At 37.2% G+C, this 25,777-nt stretch overlaps 1 protein-coding gene across 4 annotated transcripts in view; it reads left to right on the top strand.

Moving 5' to 3' along the window:
- The window catches only part of LOC135733287 (echinoderm microtubule-associated protein-like 4), a 108,554-nt gene that overhangs the window by 54,247 nt on the left and 28,530 nt on the right, over positions 1-25,777 (top strand). For 2 of the 4 annotated variants that reach the window (XM_065251728.2, XM_065251711.2), the window contains exons 2-10: positions 6,481-6,663; positions 14,290-14,422; positions 15,013-15,216; positions 19,051-19,188; positions 19,582-19,607; positions 21,037-21,069; positions 24,393-24,516; positions 24,696-24,845; positions 25,526-25,595. In XM_065251728.2, coding sequence (XP_065107800.1) covers positions 6,481-6,663; positions 14,290-14,422; positions 15,013-15,216; positions 19,051-19,188; positions 19,582-19,607; positions 21,037-21,069; positions 24,393-24,516; positions 24,696-24,845; positions 25,526-25,595 — 1,061 coding nt within the window. The remainder of the gene's footprint in view (positions 1-6,480; positions 6,664-14,289; positions 14,423-15,012; positions 15,217-19,050; positions 19,189-19,581; positions 19,608-21,036; positions 21,070-24,392; positions 24,517-24,695; positions 24,846-25,525; positions 25,596-25,777) is intronic. The other 2 variants (XM_065251720.2, XM_065251738.2) reach the window with 2 other exon arrangements.

Here is a 25,777-nt window from a genome sequence, read left to right as displayed (position 1 = left end):
TTGTAATATTATCACCAGTAATCTATCGCTTAAATAGCTTAAGCGGTCCACGTATATGTCATGAATGTGGCAAAATGGCACATTTCAAATGATGTTTTTGCACTCTTGAAAGCCACAGAGGGATGGGGAAGCCACACTAAAGTTAGCCTCAGATAAAGAAAGACCGAGGCAGACCCTCCTGATGACTAAAAATACATCATGTGGATGCGGCACGAGCGTGGATGGTTAAAGTAAACTTTAGGCTTAAGTGAGTAGGTCACATGGAAGCGATTGCAGTTCGTCCAGAGTTTCAGACATGCTAGCGGCATTTGGCTGGGACAGTTACTAGTAAAAATTGTATAAATAACATTCATCTTGTTCAGACTGGTTGAGTCATCTCTTAAGTTGTACACATAACTGAAGACCATCATTTTAGCTAAAACTCCTCTTTATTTTTCTACTGAAGAAGCAATGTCTCCTCTTGGATGGCCTGGAAGTGAGTAAATTATACACTTTTTTCATGTTCCAGTAAACTTGCTGGACGTCATCCTGGTTAAATACTGTTTTAAGCTAATCAGCTTCCCCTACTGTGCAGATGGTGTCAGATCTTTGATGTTATATTTATACCATCATGGTATCTTGTAAGAATTTTAAGGAATTTTTCACTTTCGTTAAAAAAATCTGATAATTTACTCACCCCCATGTCATCCAAGTTGGTTATGTCTTTCTTTGTTCAGTCTAAAAGAAATAATTAAGTTTTTTGGGGGGGGGAAACATTCCAGGATTTTTCTCATGAGGATGCATGAGGATCTCATCTAGCAAAACGATTGTCATTTTTACCAAAAAATAATAAATATGTACTTTTTAACCACAACTTCTTATCTTGCACTAGCCATGTGATGCGCCAGCGTGACCTTACGTATTACGTAATCACGTCGAAAGGTCATGCATGATGTATGCTATACTATCACTCCATAATTTATGTTTTTGTGTCAGTTTATTGATTAAAATGGTCCACAAGTGTGCGTTTCACAAGCATTACGCTTGACCTTTTGACGTGATTACGTAATACTTGGTGTGTCACATGGCTAGTGCAAGATGAGAAGTTGTGGTTTAAAAGTAAATATTTTTGTTTTTAGCAAAAATGACGAACTAGTTTTGCTAGATAAGACCCTTATGCCTCCGTTGGGATTGTTTAGAGCCCTTTGAAACTGTTTAATTAGCTAAAAACTTAATTTCTTCTCGACTGAACAAATAAAGACATAAACATCTTGGAAGATATGGGGGTGAATAAATTAGTGAGTAAATTTCCAAGCCTTGTAATGGACTGGCCTGTCCATTTCCATTTTCCTGCTTTCACTATCTAACAAAAAGAAATATGGAATTATCATTGTAAAAGATACCATTGTACTTTTTTGTAAGTGTTCACTAAACCCTTAATTATATGTCTATAATAGTTGAATGTTTGTGCTGTAACCATATAACACAGACAGCAAACCAGTTAAGGCATGTGCCGCCTTGTACTCCAGTTTACAAGTGTGCAGAGCATTTTAATGATGACAGCGTGACTTATTTTTTTTCTTGCAGATATGTTGAGATAAAGCACTGCAAAAATGACTTGGTGTTTTTGTCTTGTTTTCAGTAGAAATATCTAAAAATTATTAAATTAAGATGCTTTTTCTTGATGAGCAAAATTATCTAAGAAAATAAGATAACTGAATTTTACATCTAGTGTACCAGTAAATTTGCCTTCTTTTTGTTATGTGACACTGAATTTGAAACAGCACATTTTACTTTCTGCATCTATCATCAAAGTATTTATTAGTAATACAGTGTAAAATAATAGAAATGTGAATATTTGGTATTTGATTTACGGTATGTGCCCCTAAATTTTCTGGTTGCGCCCCTAAAATTTTCAGTTGGCGGCCACTGTGCTCCTAGTGAAAAAAGTTAGTCTGGAGCCCTGATAGGAATTTAACGAGGCTTCGAGGCAGAATTTTTGCCTCAAGGAATTTTTTTGAATCGAGTTAATCGAGTAACTTGATGAATCGTTTCAGCCCTAAAAAATAGACAAAAATACTAAGTAAGAGAGTCATTTTTTTGCAGTGAGAGGTCTCTGTGGTTTAATGAGTGTCCAGTCAAGTTCTTACTGCAGTCTTATCCTTATCTCATAGTAAGGAAGTGCACAACTGTTCTCAGATCTGCAGTCCTATCAGCACAATGGGTGAATATCAGGATTGTTTGTTAAAAGTGTTGCAAATAGTGAACATTAACAAGACCCATCATTCAGTGCTTAGATGTTTGTGTGACTGGGCGCCTGAATAAAGCTGATTGCACCATCTTATCTCAGCTGTAAATCCGCTATCTAACCCTGAGGACTTCCTCCATAGACCTCCAGTCAAAATCAAGCATGCCAAAATCAAGTCTTAGTTACAAGCATGCTATCTGGTTGTGTGCCAAGGGATTGTCCTGCTTCAAGTCTAGGGCTGTGTGTTTAAGTATTTCTTTGAGTTTGTTCTGTGCATGGAGGTTTATGAAGCTTTTACGTGTTTAGAGGTAAAATCTGCTTTAGATTACAGTAGTGTGTGTGTTAGGTTGGAGGTGTGTGTGTGTGTGTGTGTGTGTGTTTAGGTGTACGTGCAGTAGGGGTGGGGGAGAAAACCAAAGAATTTAGCAAGCCATTGTGAAATATGACATGTGCAGAGGCCTTCCTTCCTCTTAGGCTGCAAGGAATCATGGGAAGGGAGGTGGTCAGCTCGATTTAAGGACTTAAGGCTTTTTTGAGGGAGCACCAAGGAAAACCAGTAAAAGTTGTTACTAAAGTGTAAGACTTTGTAGAGGTTTAGTCTTCGTTTCGAGTGCGGTAAGACCTGGGTATAAATCCTGCCTTTTATGTGAACACAATTTATTTCGTAAGAGGTTACCTGCGGATACCGTATCACCCTACACCATTTATTTCTCCCTTATTCATTTTAGATTTTGCTTGTCCACTGCCTTGTTTTCTTTCCGTATGCATTGCCAGTATCCGAAAACCTCCCAAACTGATTTCCTCTGAAAGAAAGGCATTGTTTTATAAACTACTGCCCGCTCCATGTGTCCGTGGGCCGCTTAGATAAGATGGCTTGAACGGAAGGCCCTGCAGACAGGGAGGAAACTGAAGGCAGATAAAGAAAATTAATTATTTCAGAATTTCACAGCTTTCCAGACTTACTGGATTCTGACTTCTGCAACCTTGAGATGTTTTCTTTGGTTAAGATGAAACATAATTTGTTGTAGTTGAAATGAATGGGCACTGTTTATCTTATTGACTAAGTCCCATTGACACTAGATGGTTTACTTTTTTTTTGCTCTGATGCAATTTAAATTCAGTAGATTCATGGGAATGTAATTTCATACTATCTTGAAGTTGGATGTGACCTGCAGAGTTGCCACTTCAGTCTGGTCCGCTTTACTTGCTCTGTCCAAGAACCGTCAACCCTAAAGCGGCCAAACATATTTTATTAAGTCTTATGCACCGTAACAGTTATTGTCCAAACAGACCCCAGGTTGCTTCCAGTTTTGCAATGGATAGTTGTTTAGTTTACAGGTTGTTGTGGAGTTAGCTCACTACAATGATTTGGGATGCCACTGAGACTTTGTTAGGCACTGTAAATAAACCCAACACTGTGATCCAGGATCTTGAAGGATGCTGCTCGTTTAGATAAACACTGCAATTCAAAAGTTTAGGATCACTTACGGGCTTTTCACACTGCACTTAACCCTAGGTTAACCTTGTATAAACCCCGCTTATAGCGCAAGACAATCGGTTATTGAAAGCGACAGCGTGCTGTTTTAATTCAGTCAGTTTGACATCGCTTTTTATCCAATCATGAATGTTGACATTGCAAATATACAAATGAAAAACGTAGTTTGTTGGACTTAGGAATGCACAATGTATAAACTTCAGATTATGAATACCCAGGGTTATCTCTTTACCCCTGGTTAAGTACAAACATTGAAAAACAGATAACCCAGGATTCCTATAACTTAGGGTTTAGAATAACCAGAGCTTAACTATTTCAAGTGTGAAAAGCCCTTTAGTTACTTATTAATGTTTTTTTTTAAACACATTTTAGGGTAAAATTAAAGCATAGTAATAGTAATACAATATTGGCATAACATAATGTACCAAACATAAATCCAAAATAAATCAAAGCTTGTAATATTTTAGTTTGTTATGTCTTCATTGTGGTCATGCTTTAATATGTTAAAATGTTCTCTTGGCATTTTTTGACGTCTCAGTCTGGGTTTCTTTTTAAACAATATTGAAATAGTTTCCAGCTATTTTAGACTGGCTGCCTTTTTATTCATTATTCAATATGAAAGTCATTCATTTCAAAAAAAATTTTTTTTACAAAAACGTAAGTTTATGAAGTAAACTAATATGTTTGCAAGGTTATATATTTGTCTACTAAAACTAATTTCAAACATTTAAGCATGCACTTTCAGATCAAACAGTTTGTAAGGTCAGGAGAAAGTTTTACTCACGTGAACCTAAACCTTGAACACTTGTATGTCTAGTTATAATTCATCATTTATCCTCTCATTATCATCTTCCATTGATTTCTTTGAACTGTAAGTGCATTGATAAACGATTACCAAAAGTTTTAAATGGAAAAACAGCATCAAAAAGACACAAAAAAATTGGCTTTTTGCCATAATCTGGCAAAGCTAGTGGTAAAGTTGTGTTTTTTGTTTGTTTATTCATTCATAACGCCATTCCAGCATCTATGTCTATGGCACAGTGAAGTCTATTCAGAAGTTAATCCACACACACACGTTAAGGGAAATGGCAATTTGACATCTCCGGTTCACTTAAACTGCATGTTTTTGGTCTGTGGGAGGAAACCGGAGTACCTGGAGGTACACAGGGACAACATGCAAACTTCACACAGAAAGGCCACCTGACCTAGCCAGGGCTCGAACCCGGGGACCTTCTTGCTGTAAGGCAAAAGTAGGGCTGTGCAATAAATAGTTTTTTTTTTTCAGTTTCGATTTTTGATTCAAACAAGATAATCGAGTTAAAACAATTATTGTGCAATTAAAATATAAATTGCGTGCTGTTGGACCGATGTGTTTGTAAGGCACTTACAAGTCACAACACGCTTTGACACGTGTAGCCTATTGCAACACTTAAAAAGGTTAAATAAATGCATGATTTCAAAGTCAATGAGTAATCCTCTTAAATAATCATTATGATTAGGATTTTTACCAAAATAACTGTGATTATGATTTTGCCCATAATCGAACATCCTGAGGCAACACTGATACCCACTAAGCCACAGTGCTGCCCGCACGGTATTGTGATAAAAATGCATAAATAATGCAATATTTGCTGCACGGTAATGGTTTGTTTTTGTAAAAATCTTTTTAAATTCTAATAAAATATATAAAAATATGTTTCACATTCTTTCTGGGAAAAGAAAGCATCACTCTCTCGGTCTCAACAGTCTCTCTGCCATCTGCATCAACCTAAAACTTTGACCATACTGTACTTTTTTTTAAGTTTTAAATTATTAAGTTATCGCAGACCATTGTGATATGCATATTTGCGATATGGTTTGATATGATGTGGTTTGCTTCATGTCTAATGTATTTTGGGTTAGGGTCCAAAGAAAGCCTCTTTGTTCGGTCATTGATGTATTTATCGACTTTCTGAGTCTGCTATGGTGTGTGTGTGTTTCATCTGTAAGTAGTGCGAGTGTGTGCCAGACAGTGCATTTCTGACACTCCCCCTACACATCGCTCTGACCTTAAGACTGGAGTCACTCTTATCTCTTGCTCATTAGGACTATTTGGGGAACTTGCTGATTTTTCAAGACATGAATGTATGATGTGGTAATAGGCTTCTCGCTTTTGTGTAGGCTGAACAAGAGACAGTCAGTACTTTCAATGATAATAAGCATGTCCTACGATCTAGATTCAAGCTTGTATCAGAGATGTGTTGGTGTGTACTGTATGAGGGTTTAAGTTGTTTAAGGATATGGTATTTATGGCCTTTTGCTTACCACAACTCAGAATGCAGGGCCTCCTCGTTCAGGGAACCGGTCCAGAAATCAAAACCCCAACCGCAGTCACGTCTGGCAGCAGGCTGCTGTACTACAGTACTGAGAATCAAATGCCCCTCCAGATGTCCACACTTATATTCTCAGATTACTCTGTGGCGATGAAAAGCTTTTACATGTACATTTACACATTTGGCAATGGTTTGTATTTAAAGCAACGTAAAGTGTGATATAGATTATGTTGTATGGGTGTCCTCTGGAAATCAAACACACAACCATTTGTTGGGCATACTGTCGGGCATCAGTATTTCTTCACATGTCCTGCATGTGATTTAAATGAATATGCGCCCCTTAAAACAAATATTATATATTAGATCAAGTCTATATTGGTGCATATTTGCTATATTGTATTCGAATGTAAAGTTTGTAAACCATTTCTGTCTCTCTTTGATCTCAGATGACAGTATCTCTGCCGCGAGCACGTCAGACGTGCAGGATCGCCTGTCGTCCCTGGAGCTGCGGGTTCAACAGCAGGAGGATGAGCTGACGGTGATGAAGGCCGCGCTGGCGGACGTGCTCAGACGTCTGGCTCTGTCCGAGGACACGGCCGCCGCCGTCAAGAAACAGCAAAGCGGCAAAGGTAACTGAGCGCTGTGTGTGTTTGCCTTCAGTGATCCTAACACTGTTTACATGCAGGAAGTGTAGGAGAGATGCCAGGGCAGGATCTGTTAACAGTCTGAATCCAGCCTTGACCCATGGCACACAACGTTTCCATTTGACAAGCAGCTGCGTGTGTGTTACTGTGCGAATGCTTGTTTGTGAGACTGCGCAATGTGCTGCTCGAGGGAAAGCATTTTTTATGTTGGACCATTTAAACTGACTTTACTTTGTTCTCTGTGTAGCACGCTGCATAAATCACACTGGCTCCATTCGCCACACAACTTTAAGGAATAGTTCACCCAAAATTAAAAATTCAGATGATTCACTATTATGCCATTTCAGATTTATATGACTTTAATATTAATATTAAAATGCTGTCATGTTACTTCTTTATATGGGGCTCAACATGCTAAAGCTCCAAAAATGGTAATTATAGTATTTTTAGTATGCAATTATTGTTTGATTCCTCCAGTGCATGCTTACATGCTTTGTTTTTAATGTGTGAACTCACTGCCCCTTACGTTCTGGCCTATATGCTTCTGCTTTCAATAAACCATGAGAAACAAGAATGAAATATGGTTTAGTGTAGGCCATGAGCGATTGAAGACCTGGAAAATCTGACACTTATCCTGTGTCCATTCATTGCCCACTCGTTTCCTTTTCTCTGTGGGATTTGTCTGTTGATGGCAATACAGTGTGTGTGAGAGAAAGCACCAAATGAAGGTGTGGTCACATAAGACATAAGTGTTTTATTTACTTACATTCATAGGCACCCACATGCAAGAAAGCCGAGACATTTTCTGGAGTAGGGTTTCGTCTTTGTGAACAAAAATCAAGTGTGGTATGACCTCAGTGTTTCCCATACATTTAAGATTACAACAGATAAAATTGACAGCCACAAATAGATTTCTGGACATCGTGTTTTTCCACTACCTCTCTTTCACATGATGGTTCTGTACTAACACCTGTGGCATCAGTTGCCGCTGACCGCTTATTTAAGCTTTGACGCTCATTCTTTTGCATTCTCATTTTTTATAGCGGAGCTGCGCACAAAGTTACAAAAATGCCAGGCACGCATGCAGACGTCTGTGTGTGGCGGTGTGCACTGCATTTTTTAACTTCGCATCCGAAACCCATTATTCAACCATCCGCCTGGTTGGATGTGTCAACTCAAATAAGCTGCAAGTCTATATTAAATTGCAAATATTCAATTTGTTCATATTTGCTGTAGAAATTTTTATTGACTTTATTCACTTTTCTATGTCTCGTAATTACAGTAAAAAAAGTGTTCAGTTAGAAAAGTAAAGTGTTGTAAAATAAAGCAATAAGCCCCAAGAAGCAGTGGGTTACTCCGCTTTACGTTGTGCCTAACAACGTCCCTTAGCTGTTATAAAATGCACTGTAACACCACTGCTTCGGGGGGCTTATTGCTTTTATAAAACGGTTACTTCATATGCAATACAGGATTTCATTAAATAAAACACAGCAAATAAGTTGTAATTATATTAATACAAATATGTATCTTCCGTTAAACAAAGTAGTTGCCCAGAATCAAGTGTGGCTGCAACAGTGCGAAGTACCCAAGCAACACAGACGCAGCAAAGACACAATGAAAATATTTTTAAAGACTCTGGTGTTTATTTTTATAAATCAAAATTCATCTAATTTTTACATTAACATTTATATCTTGCACCTGTTGAAGTGATGATCAAATATGCTTGGAAGCATGCTTAACTCTTTCCCCGTCAGCGTTTAAAAAAAGTTGCCACCCAGTTTTAGTTTAAGCCTTCCAGAAAATGTATCTTCTTTAAATAAACATAAAATATATCAAATGAAAGAACAGACCCTCCGCTTTAAAAAAAAAAGGTTTCATCCAACCTTCATTTATTCTCTTGTCACCTCTCAAATTTTCAGCTAAAAGCGGAGATAATTCCATTTTTGTGAGGATTTTTTTTAAAAGATCCGATTCAGAGCCTGATCAAAACTTGCATGTTACACGATGTTGAGTGAATGCGTCAGTGTTTAAGTTTGGTAAGATCGCCACCTAGTGGATAATAGCGGATAATAGCGGAAATATGGATTTGAGGTTAAAGAACTCCTCAGGGAATGTTTTCTCTTTACTGACGAGATGACTCAACAATATTTATTGACATTTATCTGAATATTGGCATTAATTGTGCAATTGTAGAAATTTTTTAAATATGATTAAAGACTTGTGTTTATTTTTATGGCGCAGTGATATTTAAGTAATGCAGTCTGAACCGTGGGGTTACCAGGGTATTTTTTCACGGCTTAGAGCAGGAGTGGGGAACCCTGGGTCATGGAGGGCCACTGTCCTGCAGAGTTTAGTTCCAACCCTAATCGAACACAACTGAATTTCATTTCCAAGTAATCCTGAAGACTTTAATTAGATTTTTCGAGGGTGTTTAATTAGGGTTGGAACTAAACTCTGCAGGACAGTGGCCCTCCAGGACCAGGGTTCCCCACCCCTGGCTTAGAGCATGTTTCAACCAATCAGAATTAAGGACCAGATCGGGTCCTTTTATGTTTAATTAATGTCAGGCCGTTATTCGGAAATAATGCAAACCCAACATGGAAAATGCAGCATGACACGAAGTGACTGAAATAATTAAAGGAGTCAGTTATTCCGCTTATACCATGGTTACCACAGACATTGCTTACATACATATTATAAGGTTATATCGAAAAATAATAATAATAATAATATAATGCATACCTGTGGAACATTTTTCAACCAATCAGAATAAAGCATTCAACAGCCCTGTGGTATAATTAATATATAATTTATATGAAACTGAAGTCGTAGATCAGATGTACAGCACCAATATCCTGTTGTTTATAACCATTGAACGGTTTAAATTTGTTTTATGTGCATTAAAGAGGAAATATATCTATTTTCAAGCATTTAGAGGTAATGGAGATCACAATTATCTTTACAATATAGTTCAGTAGCACAAATGAACACAACTTGATATATTTTATAACTTCATCTGGCAGAATATAAACTCAGATGTGAAGTTTGTTATGCAAGACTTAATTCCTCTATTGACCTGCACATTCTGACAGTATTGCTGCTCTGGGATCTGTAGACAGATGCTTAGGTTCTTCTTGGTGTGAGGCAGAAATGAACGGTCACTGTGGTTTCAAGCATTTTTAACAGTTATTTGAATTCACTCTAATTTCCCATCATCTCCCACGCTAATATCTTTCCCTAACTCTCACTCTTTCCACACAAGTGCTCCCTGAAACGCCCTTTTCGGCAATCAGCTACTATCAGGAAAATATCTGCAAATAGACTATAAGGCCAAGGAAGAAGGAAGCGCTTGTTTTGTCTGTTATTTAAGGATTAGTTCACCCAAAAATGAAAGTTTACACCACTATGCCATTCAAGATATATAGGACTTCCTCATCTGTATAAGCAGCACAGTTATCATATGATATCGAGACTCGCAAGAACCAGTGAGATTTAAAGCTATTAATGTGCCTTCACATTTGTATTTAGCACTATCATGTGTTTGTTTTGTTTTCAGTTTCCCAAAATAAGATATTTAGCTATTTAGCTAAGGCCTGTCTACACATACATGTGTATTTTCAAAACCGTACCATTGTTTCCCACAGATATGAAATATACTTGCGGTGGTAGTAGCTGGAGAAAAGGAAATCATTACCCACCGACAAAAATTGTCTACTATACGTGTGACAAACAGCTAATGTGAATGCTTTGATTTATTGAACATTTATATTAATTTTGCATTATATTTCATAAATCTAAACCACCCCAAACTCTCTTTGCCATTAAGAAAGCTGGCATTGTTTGTCAAAGCACCACAAAAATACTTTGTTTTTGCACTGATATATGAAGCAATACTTGGATAGATGACTCCTTTCATCAAACTCTATTGAATACAATAATATTTATAGGGCCCTATTTTAACGATCTGAAACGCAAGTGCGAAGCGCAATGCTCAAGTGAGTTTGTGGGCGGATCTTGGGCGCTGTTTCTATTTTCCCGGCGGGAGAAATAACTCTTGCGCCAGGCGCAAATCAATAAGGGATTGGTCTGAAGTAGGTTCATTATTCATAGGTGTGGTTTGGGCGTAACGTCAAATTAACCAATCAGAACGCTAGCCAACATTCCCTTTAAACGCGAGGGCACAAGTTCCATGGCGGGTTGCTATTATTATGACGGATTTACCAGGCGCACGCCAGGAGCGGTTCACAGCCGAGGAGACCGACGTTCTTGTAAGAGCAGTCAAAGACAGAGAAGTTGTTTTGTATGGGGATGGGAGAAACCCGCCCAAATCAGCGTGGGTTAAACAGGCGTGAGGGGAAATAGCCACAGTCTCATCAGCTGACATCCCCATCGTTGCGCCAAGCGCTACAATGATGTCAGGAGACGGGGGAATCCCAAGCTTGCCAGCATAAATTCGGGCACGCCGTGTAACGGGAGGTGGATCTGCCTCAGGACCTGACGCCAGCAGAGGACATCGCTGCATCCAGTCTCACCGCTCAAGGGTTTGGGGGCTTTGAAATCGGACCCAAGAAACGCAAGCAAGGTCCAACCCCAAAGTACTCTTACAAATTAAGTTTTATATACATTAAGGTTTCTTATGAAAATATTTTAATCGTTATTTGCATGAGATTTTTTTAACGCAGCCACACAATCAATAAAAACTATCACCACAATGCTCACCACTATGATTCCCCTTATCTCATGTGTTAATATTTTTTATTGTAACAATTTATGATTTGCAAAAATAACTGTTGCATCTGTGTAGATTAGATAAGCAAAGTGTGTGCGCGTTGTGCACGCTATACATTATGGTCAAGCATGCGCCCTTAAAATAGCATAATGATGGTTCATTAAAAATTATTTTATACGAGAAAGAAAGTGCAGTGAACCTGTGACAGCGTTGCCAGATTAGACTAAAGATTTCCAGCCCAACTCCATCTTAAAACCCACTGGTATTTAAAAAAAATACCAGCCCAAAACGCATACTGCTATTATAACTGTTATACAATAAAAAAATCACAAAATAAATTTTCTCATTAAACAACCAGACTAACAAAATGTGTTGCAATCTTGTGTGCAGCAGCTCGCTCGCGCCACATACATGCAGTGCATCTTTTTTTTAGATATAAATAATAATTTGAATAAAACACAAGAGACATCAGAAACCTCAGAAGAATATTGTATTTTAATTGTTATTATGCTACTATTGTCAAAACTACAGTTCTTGCTCTGCAGACATACATGATGAAGGTCAGCTTATGCTTAACTTTTTTCTTTGGCCATTACATTTTTAAAAGAGTCTGTCAGTACCCTAGCTTCTTGCAAATAAGAGACTGTTAAGAAAGATTAAAGTCTTTTACATAAAGTTATGTGTCATTAAAGATGGAAAACAATCTCTGCTTTGGCACGAATGCAGAGGAGCTCCCTGATCTGTGCTTTTCTTCCTAGTTTGCAGTGAACGTTGATCTGCATTTAAAACCCCCAATGAAAGAGCTGAATGATAACTACTTTTATAACTACAGATGCCTCATAATTATGACGCACCCATTACAGCATTGTTTCTGCATTTGTGCACACAGGACGCATTTCTGGACTGATCCCGGCAATGTTGCAAGATCCCCATCCCGGGATTAATTCTGGGATTAATTCCAGGATGTGTTTGGGCTCACACAGAAGGCACTTTGGGAAATTTATTGCGATTTTCTTTGATCAACGCTCCGTGTGAAAGAGGTTTAGTGCAGTATTGTCTCAGTGGCAACAAATGTGATATCGTGAATCAGTTCTTTCTGTTTGATTGATTTATAAAAAATTGTAAAACTCATGCCATCGTATTTGAATTTACCATGCTGATTTGTATCTTAACAAAATTCAACATATCGATCTCTAAATAAGCTCAAAAACAAAAATCTCACCAACATTCAAATTCATTTCAAATCTTGAAAGAGCCAGAATATTATTTAACTCAACTCTGATTGTGGATGGCATTAAAGGTAAGTTATGGATAATTTTTATTTTATGGCGAACTACATTTTATTTATTACATATTCTTCTGTACCTGGAACCAGTTTGATTTAAATACTAAACTAGCACAACTGGATAATTTTGACTTTGGTTACGGACATGGTTTATTGATACATATTCAAATTAAATACTGAAACAGAACGAGAAATTCTGACATGGACAATAATTTCACCAGTAACACAATCACAATATAGATTTGTTAGAAAAAAAACACACACACTTCACAGTCTGATGAGACCATGATGCTGCCACACACTGTGTGTGTGCGTGCGTGCGCGTGTGTGTGTGTTTTGTTGTGGGCTAATGGAGCGTGAAACACAGCCATGGCACGGACATAACCTCACCGCCCTCTGAGATAATACACACAACAGACACGTGCCCTGGAGAGAAAACAATTAATCCAATACAACATGCAAAAGCTGCAGGGTTAATGAAGACAATAGTAACACCGACTCTGATCACTCTCAGACACACGGGTCAAAGAAATGACCAATGAGGAGCCGGGCACCTAAACCAGTCATTTCCACATGCAGAGGGTTTTAAATAGCGTGGCTGATGCAAACCATTGCAATCTTCTTGACACTGCGTGAGAACGCCAAATTGATGCAAGAGCCCAACACGTCTGTTATGTTGTTTTGCCATAGGACACATTGGGGTCCAAATATATGAGACCTTGTGTATTTTTGTTTTCTTTTTCAATACGATTTTTTTTTTGCAAATAACAGGGTTCCCACGGGTCATTGAAATCATTGAAAGTTTGTGAATCTGGGGAAAAAAATTCAAGACCCTGGGAAGTTTTTGAAAATATAGATACATGTAGATACAGGTCATTGAAAGTGCTTGAATCTATTTTATGCAAGAAGTTTTCTTGAAAAAAATCCATATTATTCCCTGTGTAGTGTAGGATAATATCATAAAAATTCTAGACTTTTTAAGCACACATGCTAAACTGTTAGTTGTAAATGTTTATATCTTCTGTATGCGAATGTTGATTTATACCAAAATGCTTTTTTGCATAGTTGTGTTTGGCACATGAAAACGTCAAGGGTTACGTATGTAGAAGGGAACGAGACGCGGAGCCCTTGTAATGCCGTCTTTGGCAATATTTCAGATAGCGATATACTTCATGGCTCCAGCATTACCCTGTCTTTGTCTGAAGCCTCACCATTGGTTGAATTTCATATATACATTCAGACGCACTTACCCCTGGAGACGTCCCCAAAGTGTCACCGCAGTGACGCAGCGCAAGTTCCCTCGAAAGGGAACTGTAACAATGTATCTTAACAGTATCTCCACATTTAGTCCTTGAATTTGAGGGTATTGGACCTGGAAAGTCCTTGAAAGGTCCTTGAATTTGAAGTTAACTAAGGTGTGGGAACCCTGTTCATTGGTTTAAAAGTGTTGGAACCCTGATGAAAAGTCTATACAGTACAAAAAGTGCTCCTGCAAAGTCACTAATGCTGCAGAGCTAAACCTTTCGATCTGTTTCAGTCATTCTGCAGAAAGGAATAGGAGAGATATTTAAGTCAATCCGTGTTTTCTTTTCTGCAGGTCCAGCCTCGATGCGGGAGGCTTATTCTATGTCCTGTATTGCCAATGGCAGTTCCAGCGGCCGCAAATCTCAGAGAGACAGCTCAACAGTATCTGTAGCCAGAAAAGAGACGCTGTCCTCTGCCGCCAAGAGGTAATACATCCACACAAGCACTACATGCAAATGGATTCGACAAATGTAACACTCTTAACATCTCTCACATGCAAAACTACACCAACACAGTGAGCTAAAAACAACCCTATTAACTTAAACTGTTAAGTGGCTTATTTTAAAACCTCAGTGATTCAAATTCGTAACAGTGAGGTGTGTTTACATCTGAGATTTGCTGAATGGAGGTATTTTATTACATTTTTGCAGTACTTAATTCATATTGTACATTCTAATAGATGTTTTCTGCATTGTAAAATGTGTTAACAATATCCATGCCGAAGAATTCTGATAACTATGTCCTGTCTAAAAAGAAGGAAAAAAGTATATAGTTGTCTATCGAGCAGGATTCGATAGCTTGAGCTAAACTGGCATGTTCAGCTTACTTGATGACTTTGTTTTTATTTATTTGTATGTTTAATGTTTTGGTCTAAAGAAATATTCAAGCTATTTTCCTTTCGTGTCTACCTCCAATTGTCTGTGTAATACGATACATTTTTCACCCCAGAGTTGATCTTCTCATCCCTTTATGTGTTTGTAATCGTCCTCTGTTGATCGTCGTGCTGTTTTTGCAGTGGTGTCGGCGGCGAGCGGAGAAAAGACAAGGCTCAGATGGAGGAAATCCAGGAGAAAGAGGAGCCGGCACAAGCTAATGATAAACCCCCCTCAACACCCAGTACCCCTCAGGCACCGTCCCCCTCTAGCAACCCCCCCTCCCCTCACCCCCCACAGCCCCAAAGACAAGCCTCGGAGAGCAAGGGGTCTACCCCGGCCAAAAGGTTCCTCCCAACAGCCATATAAACTTTTGGCAATGTTCGAGCAACGTTTTGGCATCTGCTTGCTGTGGTTTCGCAATGTGTTTACTTGAGATCCAAGGGGGCAGGGCCGACATACTTCTTTAATCAATATCTGGATCAATATCTGAGTGCAATAGTGCCACCCACTTTTTTAACGGGCTAAATTTTCATTTCACAGTCATTTTTCCTGGACGACAAAAAATGTAACTTATATGGAATAATATTTTGTAATTGCTCGCAAAAAAATGTCATGAGAAATCCGTGAAGCATTGCGAACCCAAAAATGAAAAGTTTTTCATCATTTATTCACCCTCAAATTGTTCCAAACACAAAGAAAGATATTTGTAATAAATTTTATGCAGAAGCACCATTGACTTCCACAGAAAGAAAAAATGCTATGTAAGTCAATGGTGCTCTAAAACGGTTGTTACACACATTGCTTAAGAAATCTTCTTTTGTGTTCAGCAGAAGCAACTTAAGGGTGAGTCAATGATGACAGAATTAAAATTTTTGTTTTAATCAAATTATTGGTACAATATAAAACTATTTACATACATTTGTTCATTTTAAGTATAAAATCAATACTTTAATATTTGTTAAAAATATCTTGATATTTTGAGGGGTAGTTTAGATCTTTACTGAGAATTTTTCACTGGTAAAATGTAAGTTTTGGTAACACTTAATAATAATAGACTATGAATCATGATGAACTAATACCTTAATTAATTCTTACGTAAATTTGAAGTAATGCTGAGTTTCCCGCAGAAAATGTGTTAGTTAAGGTGGTAGGGTTGGGCGAGTGGGCGAGGCAGAGGGTGTGGCAATCAAATATTTTTATTTAAAACACTCAAATAAAACTTAATTTTGAAGTAACTATGACAGAAAATAAACACATACTAGATTTTTAATGAATTAAATGTTTTAACAGATGCCTCTAATGGGAATAGCTGCGTGATGAAGTGAAACTAAAGGGTTAATAAACACAAACTAAAGCAGATGTTGTAGAACGTCAGGTGGACGATGATAGATGGTTCAAAAATGGTAAAAACTGATAATTTCCCACTATTAATTACATTATCTTAAAGGAGTGTAACTACTGTAGCATGTAAATAATGCACATAAATAAAGTGAGCAAGAGCGCTCAATAATTATATCTATCAACAGGCACGTGAAACCTTAGCAGGTTGCTCAAACAACAAAATCACCAGCTAACTTACTTTAAATTTGCAAGAACTATAGACTAATACAATAACAGGCTTAAATATCCCCAAAACATAAGTCCACTAACAGTTCTCACGGACACGCGTTTTATCAACTCTCTATCCTCCAGACATGACGGACCACGTCTTTATCTCCACGCTTGCGGTGTGAAGGGCATACGCGCTATTCTCCGAGATGCACTTGATGGCCTTTTGTGCGGCGAATTATTATTATTTTTTTTGGATGACCTAGTTAAGGCGGTAGGGTGTCCAAGCTTAGGCGGGCCACCTGAACTGAAATGTGCTGCGGGAAACCCTTAAGGCATGTACTAAACATAAACTAAATAGGAATCATCATTAACTACAACATGACTCATAACTCAACACGTGTATTTATTGTTAATTAATAAATGAACTAACAATGAAAAACATGTCAGTTTATACTTAATTTATGATTAATACATGACTTAACTCCGCATTAGTTCATGTTTAAGTAAGAATTAATTTAGGTATTAGTTCATTATGATTCATGAACCCTTATTATAAAGTGTAACTAATGTTTTATATGTCATTGCTACATATTGACCCTACCTTAAATTATATTAAAATTCTCTCTTTACTAAATGCTCTCTTTGCCATCATATTGAAGAAGTGTAAACACATTTGCAAAAAAATGTTTAAAAATCATTTAAAAAAAGACCCTGGGAAGTTTTTGAAAATATAGATACATGTAGATACAGGTCATTGAAAGTGCTTGAATCTTATTTAAAAAATAAATTGTCTAAAAGGATTTCCTCTTAATTACTTTAAATCATACTGTACCGTACACTGTTTCTCACCCTGACCTCTGAACCCAGTTTCGTACATTTGGCTTGTTCCTCATTCCTGATTAACTATAGCTCAATCATCGAGGCCTACAGTAGTGATGTGAATGTGTCGGTAATGCTTAGGATAGCTGAGAGCGGTCCACCCAGAAGAGGAAATTAATGGAAAGCAGATGTCTCTTTTGTGCTCAGACCATTGGCCTTTGCTTAATAAGACATTTTTGCTTCAGGATAATCAGGCTAACCAACCATACTACAATACTATTAGCAGACCTTCTAGTCTGTACTTAATAACACAAGAACCAGCCTGCCGAGTTATTCATATGACCCTTTTCCCATTAGCGTAAGTGGAAAACCCAATTAGCTCCCTTAATGTCATTTCATGGTCCCGTCCGTGCTTGTTACCTGTAGATGCTGCCAAGCTGTCAAGTAAATTGGCGACCGAGAAATACTGTGAATAAGAAGAAGAATACCGTGGTATTCGCAACATACTGTACATTCAAATTAAACTTTTTTTACACGTGCGATGGACTGATTTCATTTAATTTGCTTTATACACTCAGTATAAGTCAGTAAGAAGTGTGTCTGCTCTGCCCCAGGTACCATCCACCGTTTCCCTTTCTCTAACTCCTCTGTCTGGCAAGGATGGAAATACTTTGCTACAACTGTGACCTGTGTAACTACCCCTTGTGTGCCTTTTGAGATGTACATTTCTGGATCACTCCTACTGGGGGATGGCGAATTGTAAAACATATTGAAAATATCCCCCAAAATAGGTTGGTTCGCCCAACAGTATAACCATTGTTAGATAAATGGTCCCTAGCTTTTACAGGGGTGGTACCCTGCCATGGATTGTTTAATGCCCTGACCAGAAGATTGCTGGTTTAAGTCCCATTAGAAGCAAGCAACAAACTATAAACATTAAGCGTTTGTGCAAAGCTGTAAACCCCAAGCTAAGTGCAGTATTACTTTCAAAGAGAGATACACAAAGAGAACTGAGAAATGGAGAACTCTTAGTGTACTCTCTGTAATTATAAGTATATTGTAGTAGGGGTGGTCCTTGTAATTTTTTTCTCTTTGCGCACAGCTTCGTGTGAGGATTATGCTCCTTTCTCTTTCTAAATCTCAAATGTTTCTTTCTTTCTACCTTCCCCCAGCGTGTGTTTACTTTCACATACTTACTCCTGTAGCTTTGCCGCGTGGCACCTGCTTTCTGCTCTACGCCAATGGACTGGGTTTCAAATCCTCAGCTAACCATTGAATGGTTTATGCTTGATTGGCTGGCGTGTGCATGGATCTTTACCCGAGGGATCGCGTACCCACACTGCATCTTTGACTTTGAAGGGGCCGCTGCTTGTTTTCAGATTTACGGTTTGAAATTAACCAAAGAGGAGGAGTGGTCATTTGTGATTGGAGGACCTGAATATGGTTTGCATGTAGTCTTTGCAGTTTTGCTTCAGGGAATCTTTGTCAGCAATCCAATTGGGTGATTAAGTTAAAACTATAACTTAACCTAATATCGTTCCAGACCTATATGCTGTTATTTGTTCCTTTGTAAAGAATCAATGGTTATAAATAAATAAATTATATATAGAATATATGACATATTAGTAATGGGGTTATTAAATAAAGGCTTCAGATAGATTTTATACCTCCAAGTTTACAAAACCTCTCCTCCAAATTTAAACCTCTACCTCTGACTTCTTTTTCAGCCTCTCAGCTATCTCTGCTTTTTTCCAGAACGGCATGCATGCTGTACATGCGTTGTTTCTAATAATTTGGTTCTCCAACAGGGGTAGCAGTGCGAAGCGTGGGGGAATGGAGCGTTCTCAAAGCAGCACATGGGACAGTGGGGAAGAAAACAGGAATAAGCTGGTGAAAGCTGCCTCCACTTCCAAACTCCTGGCCAAAGTGGTGAAGAACGCAGAGAAGTACGTGTTGGCTTCCTTGCATCCCTCGTGTCTTACTGATGATGTCACTTCTGTGGGAACTACTGTTTTTCCAAAAGAATTTGATGTTTTGAAACTTTTGATGCTTAAAGCTATTAAGAAAGCTATTTGCTTTTTTGTTTACAATGGGTGTGGATTGTGACTGCCGCTTCGTTTTAAAAACAAAGTAAAAAAAAATCTACACAGTTTGTACTATTTTTTTTAAATGCTTAAAAAAGCTGCATATTTCATCATATAATAAAAGTCTTGAATTGCGCATTTTCATGCGAGAGTATATACATGCACAGTCCTATTGTTGAACATACTGTATATGACCTCATTGGAATGAACCGGTTGTCTTATTTTAATGTTTTGATTTTCCTTGTTTCCTTTTAGACACAGAGATCCTGTCATCAGTCAAGGTAAAGCCATATTTTGTTTTTTATATGACACATAATGTTATGTGTTTTCCTTTTATGTGTCTCAGTGGTGCAAGAAAACCTGATCCCATTTGCAATAATGAACCTTCACACAGAAATCCTCTTTAACATATAATGAAGTGGCGTTTTAACTATGCCACTGGAGCCAACATGCATGCATCCGTAAGGCACAAATAAAACAGGCATTTGCATATTGGCACATCTTATCAGCTCAGGATTACCACTGAACAACCTATCTTGAGCTGGATTTAACCCTGGGCTAACTACAACTCAGCCCAACACCCATTTCTTGTGTAAAAGGAAGTTTTATAACATATATACACATAACTACATTCCTGTGTCATGTGGTTCCTACTTATCCAAACCTTTTTAATATCACACCCATCTTAAGAACGCTTGACAGTCCTGTGAAGTCACACTGTAAAACCCGACAAGTTCAGAGTACTCAAAAATTTTGTTGAAACTGATTACATAAATTTTTTTAAGTAAGCCAACATCAAAAATTTTAAGTAAAGATAACTTAAAAAATTTCAGTTAACCCAAATTTAAAAGTTTACGCTTCATTTTATTAATTCTTCAAGTACAATATACATAAAACTACTGTTCATTATAAGGACTGTTTACGATAAATATTTTTTGTATACCGCACTTAAAACCTCTTTTTACCATTAAATTTTGTTCACAAGTCACAGAAATAGATCGTGTGACTCATGACTGAAAGTGTGTTGAGACTGAACTCAGTGCAGACTTTCACACAGTCATCATAGTTTATATGATAAACCAACATGTATCCGACCTACAGCCTATGCACAGGCACTACACTTCTGAACAATGGTAACCACAAAACTAAAAAATAGCAAACTATTCTAAATCTCCAACATAAATAAATGTTTAACACCATTTAGTCTTTCTCTTTACTAAAAAACACATAAAATAGCACTTAATTTCAAAAAATGCTCTCGTATTGCAGGCTCATGCAAAGCATGCTGGGAACTGGAACCTCCTCAACCAATCGTGTTGATTTAACTTTAAACTGAAGTAAATTTGCAGTGCCAGACTCTTTCTTAGCTAACCTGGCAAATTGAACTGATCACAATCACCAAAAGTTTGTACTTATTTGCAGTGTTTGTTACAATGAGGCTGTGGTATTGAAATGACTCCGTTTGGAAGTAATAAATAAATTTTTTGAGTTCTTTGACTCATTTTATTTGAGTTTGTGGAACTTAAAATGGCGAACTTGTTGAAAACACATAAAAATTTTAAGCTCAATAAACTTTTTCACAGTATTGAGTTCAGTTCACTCATTTTAAATGAGTACATTGTACTGTTCGGGTTTACAGTGCAGTAGAGCTGTTTCATGTGTGTCATCTTTGTGTTGTTGAGAGATTATTATTTTTGTCCCCATTCCCAGCTAAAATGTCAACTCGTGAAAAAAACAGCCAAGGTAAGGCCTTCCTCACTTGAAGGGCTGAACCCGCCGAACGCGTGTTAACCCTTTCCCAAACCTGCTTTACACTAATCCACTTTTTTACATGTTGATCAATCTAAGAGATTGATGATTAATCACTTCTTCTGCTTTGCTGATCTCTCTCTCTCTTTATTTATTTTAACAATACTAAGCCTAATGAAGAACACACATATTGCTCATTTATTTTTTGATTTACACAACTCAGTTGAAATAAATGACTTTAAGAGTGTGCACACCACAAGCGAAGCAAGTATGCACATAACACATTTTTTGACTTATTTTGCATCACTTGCACGAATGAAAATGCTCTCATCCATTTCAAACTGAACGTCTCAAACCGGAAGCATCTTTACTGATTGGCCCGCATAGCGTGTCATGCAAATTGAAACTTTTTTACCTTGTGAGGAAGACACAATTGAGTTAAATATTTTGCAGAATCACGATTACCAATTCACATAATTTATGCCACATCATTTAAATTTGCATCTATTGGCATCTTTGCATTGATTTAGTATGTAATCTACTCATGCAAATAATTACATTCGGTTTTAGTGTGCACACAACACTAGTTGCACAACTTATAAAGCATAAGATAATGAATTTAAAGTAATGAAATATCGGAGCTATACAAGTTTTACAAACCTGTCCGGAATATTTCCACACAATACAAAGCGTAAATAACAAAAATTTTATTTGAATTAGAGGAAAAAGCCTATTTTAGGACCTTTGTTTGGATTAGAACATACGAAGAGCTCAGATTCAAAACCCACTTAGTGCGTCTGACAATATTTCATATTAATTTGCATTTTTTTTAAGTCAGAGTCTGCCTAAAAAGCTGTATTTCTGCTGAGGGCGGGATTAAGCGAATTTAATTCAAAAGTATTTGATGTATGTATAATACGTGCCATAGCATTCAGTTAATATCATTATCAAATTTTTGACTGAGGTGGCGTTTAGCAATTTTTGCATCTGAACTCTTCATATTTTCATGATAATTAACACCCATACCCTAATACTAAATATTTTTTATTTTTTAAGTAAAACAAATCTAATAAAATGTGATTTGCCATCATCCATAATGCTAAAACCCTAATTTTATTCCATTTTAGGATGACATTTTACCTGGACATGTTTTTATGATGTATATCCTGGACGTCTCATGGGGCGATATTTTAACCATCTAAGCGCATTGTCTAAAGCACACAGCACACGGTCTAAATGGGCATGTCCGTATCCACTTTTGCTAATTTAAGGACCGGAAAAGTGGTTTGTGTGCCAAGCGCACGGTTGAAAAGGATTGTTCATATTCTTTTAATTAGTAATGGGAGTATTTTGGGCATAACATGCAATAAACCAATGAGAGTCTCAGCTCGCATCCTCTTTAAAAGCCAGTTGCGCCGGCGCTATGTCTAATCCCTATTTAGATTACAGACTTTGTAAACTGAAAAACTAAGCAGAGGAAGAAGATCCCCAGTTTAAGGTTAATGTTAAATAAATGTTGTTTTTCACTTGTATTGAAATTGATATTTTTTGGATTAAAACCTTTAAAACACGTTTTCTTTTAGTCATGGAAGTAAAAAAGCAGGCTTTGAATTGCTTTAAATGTATGGCTATCCAATATTATAAAAAAATTATTTACAAGTATTTAAGAAAAGGTTTGTACTATAAAAATACTTTATTTGTAACAAACATGAGATAAAGAATTTACAAACGGCTCTCCGCACGTTTCAGCACTTGGACAGCGTCATTAGTTTTTTTTAAGCATTACATTAAAATGTTTCTCATCTCATCATATCCACAGGTACAGAGTCATCATATACAATAAATCCGTGAGGTAGCATTTAAAAAAAAAAAAACATTTAAAAACAGAGGCATTTGTTTAAAGCAAAGCATTTATTTACTTACCAGGCTGCAGGTGAAGCAGTTTTTTTTGCCTTCTAACGTCTCATAAATAGACATTTATGTCCAAGAGACTCAATAATAATCTTTCACATTCAATCCTTTAATCTTTTATATTTAAGTGTTTTTGTGCTGCTGTGCATTCATGTATGTGATAAGCAAACACGCGTTGTCATCCCGTTTATAGGCGCATATTTCTAACCAGCTCATTAAATAACAAAAACACTAGTGACCATTGACTTTAGAGCAGGTTTTAGTTTGTCAATGGCGTAGTCTATTTTAGTTGCCTTAAAATAGCAACGCGCCAACAATGCGCCTGAACACACCTTATTTTTAGATCAGAACCCCCATGGTCGCAAAAATGGGTGCAAATGCATTTGGTATATAAACAATGTGGCGCTAAACATGAAAATGATAATTGCGCTGGGTTGAAACTAGCAAAAGACACTTGTGTCGCGCATTGCACCGGGTGTATGATAGGGCCAATATAGTGTTTACCTTGTGTGGGAATGCAGCATACACCCCATCTTTAACTAAATAGATTTTTTTGCCACTTAAACTGCTTTATTATCTGTGGTCAAGGCCACAGAAATGTCAAGTATTATATTTTAACTATTTAAAGTGTTGTAGCTGTCGAATTATGGCACATAATGACAATGGATATCTCCATCGCCCTATCTCTTCACCGCCCTGATGTTTCTGCTGTAGCTCTTCTGCACGTTCCTTCTCAAAGCTTCTGATTTTCTTGATTTGCTTAAGTTTTTGGATGAGCTCAGAGCATGTGAACTTTACTAACTCATTCAAGAGCTGCATTTGCAATATGCATTATGAGAAAGGAATGTCCTGTGTTCAGTATAAATTAAAACTCTGTGGAAAGCATTTGTGGCATATTGTTGATTACAGGACTCTGCACTTTCAGTGCACTTTCAATGGCAGAAAAAAGCCATATGTACTGTAAAGCTTTTGCATTTATGGTATATGAATTATTCAGTAACTAAACATGTTTATTAATTGAGCTGTTGTTTTAATCATTCGTTCTCAAAGAAGCATGTAAACTGTCTAAATATCTTTCTGGTATTCATGTGGATATCATGAAGATTTACCAATCTTGCTAGTCTCATGTTTTCTGGTGTACTTCCATTGTAAGTGTCTAACTGTTACCACAAAATACTATAAATACTACTGATGGAGCTTAACTTGTATTGAACCTGGAACATTCCTTTAAATATTTTATTAAGAGCTTTTACCTTTCTAAGCAATTATAATGAAAAAAACTGTTTTGTTTAGCAAATAACCAGTTTACCACAAAATGAATCAGTTTTTATTAGTAGGGTGTACTTCACACAAAATAGTTTTGGTTTGGTTTTAGATGTTTTTTACATCCTTTGACTTCTCCACAGAGGGAGACTACATAAAAATGTTTATGCGGGGACGACCCATCACGATGTTCATCCCATCAGATGTAGAAAATTACGATGATGTCCGTACCGAACTTCCCTCAGAGAGACTTAAGCTGGAGTGGGTGTATCCTTTCACATGTCACATGCTTTTGTCTGGCAAGATTAACATGTTATTAATAAGATGAAATCACATTTCAAGTAATTCAGTAAGAAGAGAAAGTCAGTAAGCCTATGTCAGATTTTCAGTCAATTAAGATGGATAAGCTGTTTATTGTGTTGACTGATCTTGACTCAGTTGGATAGATATGGGTACAGGGGGCGTGACTGCCGTGCAAACGTCTATTTGCTTCCAACTGGTGAGATTGTTTATTTCATCGCCTCTGTGGTCGTGCTGTTCAACTATGAGGAAAGGACACAGCGCCACTACTTGGGACACACTGACTGTGTTAAATGGTACGATTTCAAATATTTTCTGCTTTTGGGGTTTTCACATAAAACATATGTAAGGAATAATTGACAACAGCCATTGAATTATTTAAAAATAATGCACCCCCAAGGTGGTTATTGATGATGGACCGTTGAATTATTAGAAAATAAGAGTGCCGTTACACTGCGGGTGTGCATTATTTTTAAGTAATTCAAAGGACCGGAGTCAATTATTCCACTTATAACCCGGTTACCAAAAACATTGCTCTGGTGCCTAGACATTTGACAAGTTAGGTGTGTGGTTTACAGAAAAATAATCAACACCCATGGAACATTTCTCAGCCAATCAGAATAAAGCATTCAACAGACCCGTGGTATAATTTCAAATAATTTAAAGGACTGGAGTCAATTATTCCGCTTATACCACGGTACCACAGACACTGCTAAGACACAGACACTGCTAAGACATTGCTCTTATTTAACTCTTTCCTTGCCAGCGTTTAAAAAAAAATTGCCAGCCAGAACCAGCATTTTTATGATTTTCACAAAAGTTTAATGCCTTCTAGAAAATGTTCTTCTTTAAATAAATAAACATACAAAATATCAAAAGAACAGACCCTATGCTTTAAAAAAAAAGTTTAATCTGTACTGGGTTTCACACAGAATGTATATTCTCACATTAATCTTTATGTCTGTTTCTTGTGTAGTCTTGCTATTCATCCGGATAAGATTCGCATCGCTACAGGACAGATTGCGGGTGTGGATAAGGATGGGAGGGTGAGTTTTACTAATACACTCTTATATAATCTGCATGTGATAAAGCACTAAACTGTGTTTAATGAGGTGTAATGATAACATATACAATTATGTAGAGGTGTGTGTGTGTTTGAATTGTTCTTTTCTTTCAATGGTAAATAAATTATTAAATAATTTGTCTGATTTTGCTAAGGTGCAGTAAA

This window comes from Paramisgurnus dabryanus, chromosome 20, assembly GCF_030506205.2.
Source record: "Paramisgurnus dabryanus chromosome 20, PD_genome_1.1, whole genome shotgun sequence".
Taxonomy (NCBI): Eukaryota; Metazoa; Chordata; class Actinopteri; order Cypriniformes; family Cobitidae; genus Paramisgurnus; species Paramisgurnus dabryanus.
The sequence above is the reverse complement of the archived record's forward strand: the minus strand, read 5'-3'. Positions and strand labels throughout refer to the sequence as shown.